This window comes from Eurypyga helias, unplaced genomic scaffold, assembly GCF_000690775.1.
Source record: "Eurypyga helias isolate BGI_N326 unplaced genomic scaffold, ASM69077v1 scaffold7754, whole genome shotgun sequence".
Lineage (NCBI taxonomy): Eukaryota > Metazoa > Chordata > Aves > Eurypygiformes > Eurypygidae > Eurypyga > Eurypyga helias.
Window position 1 is genome coordinate 86891 of NW_010245558.1, and position 7251 is coordinate 94141.

Genomic DNA, 7251 nt, shown 5'->3' on the forward strand with positions numbered 1-7251 from the left:
TTCCTGCTTAGATAACAGAAGATACTAAGATAAGGTGTGAAAGGAATAAGGAGCTGTGTGATACAGATATGTGGAAAAATAAAAACTGTTATAAAAGTAAAAATGAAGTTCTGCTTAAAAACCTGTGTTTGAACTAAGTTTCAAAAGAGAAAACAAAGCTCCCCAAGTCTCTGTGTTCTTACTTTGGATAGGACAGGCTTACTAATAAATCCGGGACCAAATAGGACAGAAGAAAAGACTGTTTACGGACTAAAATACGCTAAGACATTCACAGCACCTGGCACAGCTTAAAACTAAATTGTGTTATCTTATTGTAGGTTCAGAAAACTGTCTTGAACAGAAGCTGAGAACACCTCGTCGACGATGTCAGCAGCCCAAAATGCTGAATAGCCCTGAGGACAACATGTACTATAACCAGTTAAATGTGAGTTCAAAGTGGCAATAAAGCTGTTTTACTGGCTTTGTTTCCAGTTAATAATTCTGTTATTAATACCTGTTTCAGCCCCTCCAGCCCCACCCCCACGTTCTTCTGCTCTCGTCTTGAACATGTGCTTATGCTCTTTATCTGTTGCTTTCATGTCAGGATGTCTGCCTTCACGGTGAATAATTGATGTGGTTTATCAAAGACGAGCAAGATGCATGCTTCATCAGGCTCACTTGAGCCCTTTGATCAAAAAAATTATGCTGTGACTTCTGATATTATCAGCATCTGCTTGCATTCAACACAAAATCACTTTGAATTAAAAATTAACGACTTGCTGCTTTGCTTTGACTGTGTGTTCTTGGCCCTCTCCACAGGGAACTCTAGAATATCAAGGGAGCAAGAGGAAGCCAAGAAAACTTGGGTAAATATCTATCTTCTTAGTTCTAAGCAACTGTAAACAGAAGAAGTCCTTTGTGATATTACAGAATATGCAAAACTTTCTAGAGAGGTTTCTAAAAATAAACAGTTAACATATTTCTGTGCATTGACATTGGACATTTTCTGAGGAAGCAAATGTAAAACTTGCATGTACTGCTGTCTGCAGACACTAGAACGGATTCTGACAAAATGTGCTCCCCATCTCTCTCTGAGTATTCCTACCACCAAAAAAAATGGCTTTCTTCATGTTTTTAAGGGCATTAGCACTAGGGAAAGGTGCCAGGTGAATGGTGTTGAAACCAAAGCTCTCCAACCTAGAACACGGACAGAAGCCATGCCAGCTTTGCAGCCGCACTCTCATAACAGGCTTCAGCCCCCCAGAGGGAGCACATTTTAAGAACTGACAGAGACCACTGAGCCCAAAAGACACTTGCTCCTTCTCTGTTGAACTGAGTCAGTTCTCATTGTCACATGAACAGTTATGGCCTGGTGATAGGTAGAAGTCACTGAAAACAACCTACAGAAGCCAGGCTGGCTATTAAATAGTTGTCAAAATATTTCATTGACTGGTCACATGGACCAGAGAGAACTAATGGATGCTTTGTCTTGCAAATGCATCTACTCCAAAAATATACAACAACTTCTGTTTTATGTCCTCTGTTTTTAATTAATCCACTGAATATAACTATATGAATCAGAGGTATTTGAGTCAAGGTTAAAGCCCAAAATTTGCACAGGTATACAAGATTTGGTTTATTTTATCTCTCTGCTCTAGTTTAGAAAAGTCTTCATTGCTGTTCAGGGAATAAAACACAAACATGGGACTGTAGTGCTCATCATACATCACAGGAACATGAAAGCCCCTTGACATTAACAGGGCTTTCCCCAAAAATTGGTGACGTGCTCTTTGGTTTGTATTCACAGCAAACCATCAGCTAAAATACGTTATCAAAATCATACCCTACTTGGGACACATATACAGACAAAAAAGTCACATCAAATGAAATGCCTGTTTGATGCAAATAGTTGGTCTATCGTTCTCTACACTCAAACCTGCATTTCACTGATCCTCAGAACCATTCAGAGTATAATCATAAAAAAGTAATAGCAAAGAAAAAGTATGTAAAAAAGCTCTATCTTTCTCATCAAATCATCCCATCTTTTTTTCTATCTTTCTGTATTAGCACTCTTCATTTTCACATCCACAGAAGAGTTTCTATTTCTGAAGATATTGACAGAATTAATTTTTTAACTTAATAAATGTTGTTTTTTTTCTTTCAAGCCAAATCAAAGTGCTAGATGGAGAGGATGAGTATTACAAATCATTGTCAGCTGTTGAATCTATCCCTGAAGATGACAGTGTTCTCAGTTCCCTGTCTCCTCCTTCTTCAAGAGGTGTGTCTTTTGCTCAAAGCTGAACCTCATTTACTCTGTTGACTAATACTGGTAAGAGGATTTTCATGCTGGTAATCTCTTCTAATCAACTTTGTGTATGTGTGTTTATAGAATATATTAAAAAATAAAATTTCAGCTAGTAACTTACTTTCACTAATTTAGACGTGGGTTTGCAGCTGTAAATTGTCCCATTTAGCTGTATTTCTATAAGCAGTTCTAGTAAAGGGGAGCAACACTACCTGTATGCGTTGATGTTGGTAATGGGCACGTTTCTTTAGTAGCAAGCTTAGTTTGTACAGTTCTGACCCCTTCTTCCCTGCTCCCCCCAGCTGCTGTTCCCACCCTGTGTCATCCCTTCTGTTGTGCTGGCACAACTGCTGGTAGAGCTGTGTGAAAAATGAGATCAAGGAACTGAACTGGATTAAAAGAACTCTGTACTGAAAATTTTTATGTGGGGTCATAGTGAAAACATTTTTTGTTTCATTAGACTGGTATTAAACATCATCCTTTATAACTTCCTGTGCTGTGTATTGCTTTTAACACTACAAAAAAGCACAGAGGAAAATCATCTAAAATAATACTTGTGTCTCAACTTACCTCGTAAATATTTTTCTTAAGAAGCAAAACAGTTCTAAAGCTAACATTTCACATACTGCTTCATATAGTCCTTGTGACTGAAACCGTCATTATGACTAGTTTTTCTTTTTATCCATGCAAGTATTAAATTTCTTTCTTAACCTCTATCTCCGGGCTCCAGTGATTCCTACATTTCCACAGACCTCTTAATACGTAGTAGGGAAAAAATGTCACCTGCAGATTTTTCTACTTGCTTTTCATTTTCTTTCCAAATCCTTAATGAAACAGTATGTAACTTCCTATGGAACACTGAGATGCTTTGCTGGTAACCGTTTCCATGACAGAAGCTGGCTATTTCACCTCACTCTTTACTTTCTGTTTCTGACCCACAGTTTTGATCTGTGACAATTCTTTGCTTCTTTTCCTACAAGCTCTTGTAATAAAACTTTTGGAAATAAAATGTTCATGTGTACCACCTTACAAATTTGCTCAAAGTGACTCTTTTTTTTTTTTTTTTTTGAGAAACGATGCTGATTAAATCTGACCATGTATTATATAGACTGAACTATGATCCTTGTTTTTATTTCCCCTCCAGTGGGTTTACCCTCATCTGTGCTAACAAACCTTCTTCCTTGTGGAGGTGCAGTTCACACCTGTTCCTTAAGTTACAGAATTCCTTACTATCAGGGTTCACTGGCAACATCTTTTTGACCACAGGACAAGGAAAGATGGCATGGGAAATGAGACCCAGGGGCAGTCTGGGCACCCCTGAAACAGAATAGGTTTTGAAAGGAGGAAAGGTAATAAAATAATAATAACAACAACAACAGCAACAACAGAAATTAAGTTAAGCAGGGCAGATGAGGATGAGACAAGGATTCAGCTCTTCCAGGAAGAACAATGCTTCACTCATTCTTCACCCAAAATGTGACAGAATGTTGAAACTAGAAGTTAAAATCCTGCCAGAGATTGAAATCCTTCCGTTCACTCCTCATCCTCCTCTGCTATACATCTGGGTAGATGCACTTTAAAGGCACTTTAGAGCTTTTAAAATTTAGGGACTCCTTAATCAACAGAGAATTGGTGAGTAACTGTAGATGAATTAATAGCATTCAAAAATACAGTACAATTATGAATGGCAACTAATACAAATGCATGTGTGCAGATCAGTTTCTTTGCATTTTGTCAAAATGTAACAAGAATGAGTATTTGTTATGATACCTCATCAAAAATAGCATATAACTTTTCTTTTACTACGCTACATATAAATTCTGCACTGATTTGTAACGTATCTGGATGGAAAATATCATTATTTTAAGGGAGAAAAATTACTTACGCTATTCTTATATCGGCATAGATCACACGGAGTCCTAGCAACATTGATGCTTTGTGGTTCCATCCTTCCTTTTTGAAAACTATTTGGGAAAATAAAGTTTTATTATTACTGCAATTCATATCATTATTATGTGTAATTAGAGTTTATCAATTGTTTTAGTTAAATGGTAATGAGATTTCCAGTTAGGTATTATGTCACTTGTCTAAAACCCAACAGTTTACCTTATACTGAAAAAACATCACTCTCTGTAGTTCTATTAATTTCATAAAGAAGTAAGGGAAAGTGAAGAGTAATATATAATTCATTGAAGCACTTAAGCCAAAGCCTATGTTCCACTGAAATCAATGAAATTTCAGCATGTGATTAAGTGCTTTGCTGAATGGGGGCCCAAGTTAACAAGAGCAGCTTCAGAACTTTAAATAGTAAAGGACAAGCAAAATGCAAACATTCCTTAAGTACATTCCTTAGATTTCTTCTTTTTTCTTCCCAATTGTTAAGCTTGTATCAACAATAGGCGTCAGAAATGGACTTCAAAGAGATTTTTAGCAGTCCTTAATTACATGAAAAGGGTAAAATACAGTATTTTCCTTGTTTTATGAAATGTCACTATCTACAACTGCTATAATTTTTCAAATTAGTTTAATGTCACTAATATTTTTATACTGAAGTTCCTATCTAAAAGCTGCTGTTGAACAGTGTCTTTTCACTCCTGCTACTTCGTGGCTAAAAACTGTGCACAAAGCTGGTCTGTGCATTTTAATATTTCATATCTTAGCCCCCTTTCCTCATTTGGCTTTGATTAATTCACTTTACCATCACCAGATAACCCCTATGAGAGGGGCCTTCTCTCATCCTCATCTTAGAGCACATGCATGCCCCCAGATTATTAAAGGCCATATCCTCAGCTTGCTGTAGAGCCATCGCAGTCGCATTAAAACCAGCCAGGGAGTTGAACTTCTGTTCCCACGTTGACAGATGTGTGTGTCTGGGTTGATGGATTCGTGGGTGGAAAGGAGGGCAGGAGACATGTCATTGTGATGGTCGTGGTCAGTGGGAGCACATCCGCGTGAAGATTTTCTCGTTTGGTTCTGATTCCGCTCAAGCATTGTTCTGATTAATTTCCTTTCACATATATTATCCTGAAATATTAATGTATTTTGCTTAATAGTTCATAACATACCCTGTTCTTAATATTTTATAAAAGTAAAGAGTTTAAATCCTGTTAGGAGGAATAAAATTTCTTAGACTGTGTAATATATTAACCAGTTTTCAGCGGATGGGAGAGAAAAGGGTGAAGCTCAACAAGGGATTTTAGTAGATTTCTTCTGTAGACCTTTGTGGCACTAGAAATCGGTTCTTGCTGAGGACAATTTCTGCCTTTCAGTTATGGCAGCTTAAAAACTTCTCCCCACCAACAAAAATCGGGCTGGGAGCTTTTGGAGATTAGCCCCTTTCATTTGGTAATTTTAAACGTGCTTCTCACTTAAACATTTACATCACTTTAGTAACATAAAGGGACTTTAGAATAGGAGTAAATTGCAGCCATCTTAAATTTGCCCCCACTGTGACCTCCCTAACCCATACACTGGAAGAGTGGTGGAAAGGGCTTTTGTCCAGTGAAGGTCTTTTAAGTGGCCCTTACCAGGCCGTCCAAGGAGTTGTTACTTAGAAGCTTATAAAATATGGCTAGAAGTAATGTAAAGCTAGAGACTTTGCTAAGTGCAATCCAACCAAATGCTGATTTTCCTTTTGGTGGTAACAATCAAAAGCAATTCTTTCTCTGGTAGGAACAGAAAGTAACCCAAGTTGGACAATCACAAACTCATCGTCCTGGAAGGAAAATTTCTTCCTAATAGTAGGCAACTATTGATTCTCTTATATCATTTGGGATAGTTGCTAATATAAGCATAATGCTTACATGATTCCATACTTATATTTTTCTGTATTTTAGATACCTGTGAATATTTATACTTCCAAGCAATTATCTCACTGTATTTTAATTGCACTAAGTTCCGGACTTCTTGTACACTGTGGTACTAAATGGTATACATGATGCACACATGCACACAAAGTGGATTTATTCTTTCAGTTTTAAACAAAAGGAATGTATCTAAACGTGGTTCGTTTCAATTGAGTTGGAGACCACCTGACTTGGGCTGTCAGAGGGTAAAAGGGAGCTACCAATTCACATTGTACTAATTTTTACATACCCCCACTGCACTTCTCATTCGGTATAAATGGTTGCACAGCATAAAGATTTATAAGGATCTCCTATTTTCTAAGTTGTAAATCCTTTCAAATTTTGCTATCCTTTATTTAAAGATAGTCTTCACTGGATAACCTCTGACCTTCGTTGCCATAACCAGCATCCATTATTGTGAAGGAATATTTTTTAAATTTATAACTTCTATCATCATGAAAAATGGGTATGGTTTTAAATATTGAAGATATTTAAAATAAATAAGAAACTGAAGATATGTACTGTCTTTAGGTCTATTCTTATTTGGTACTTAATTCAATAAACAACAGGAAAACAGAAAGTGGTTCATATACTTTGTTACGTGGTTGCATCTGATAGCACAGGACGTATGCCTGAAGCCTACAGTTTTAATACACAATGGTCTCTTTTCTGTATCCACTGATCTTCGCTTGATTTCACGTGTATTAGGACAGATGAACAAATCTCATGTTTTACAACTCAAGTCCATCACTGTAAGGAGAGTTTCTTCTCAAGTTTCTTCTTTACTGAAAATTAGGAAATACACCATTTGAGAAAAAGTTATATGATCTCCTGGAGAGGGAGTAAGAAGGTAGTTTTGTGATGGAGGCAAATGGCTGGAAGTCAAGATGCTTGGGTAGTACTAATAGCTATTTTACACCAAAATTTAAATTGGTTTAAAGTGGGATTTAAGTCCCAATTTTAAAATTTCACCTTTTTTAAAAGAAGTAATGTTATAATTGAATAATTTTTCCCTCCTTTTGTAAGAATTGTAATTGTATGGGGGTATTGCTTTTTTATTGTTTAATAGTTAGCAATGAGATAAATAACTGAAGTCTATCACACTCTTATTTCTCGTTCTTT

General features: G+C 36.6%; 1 protein-coding gene across 1 annotated transcript in view; it reads left to right on the forward strand.

Annotated features, from left to right (window-relative positions):
- LOC104508478 (myosin-IIIb-like) overlaps positions 1 to 2782 on the forward strand; it is a gene marked incomplete at its 5' end in the record, with an annotated part of 75403 nt that extends 72621 nt beyond the window's left edge. Inside the window, 3 exons of the mRNA XM_010150119.1 lie at positions 318 to 424; positions 799 to 845; positions 2145 to 2782. Of these exons, the coding sequence (XP_010148421.1) occupies positions 318 to 424; positions 799 to 845; positions 2145 to 2280 (290 nt within the window). The remainder of the gene's footprint in view (positions 1 to 317; positions 425 to 798; positions 846 to 2144) is intronic.
- Between the last annotated feature and the right edge of the window lie 4469 nt (positions 2783 to 7251).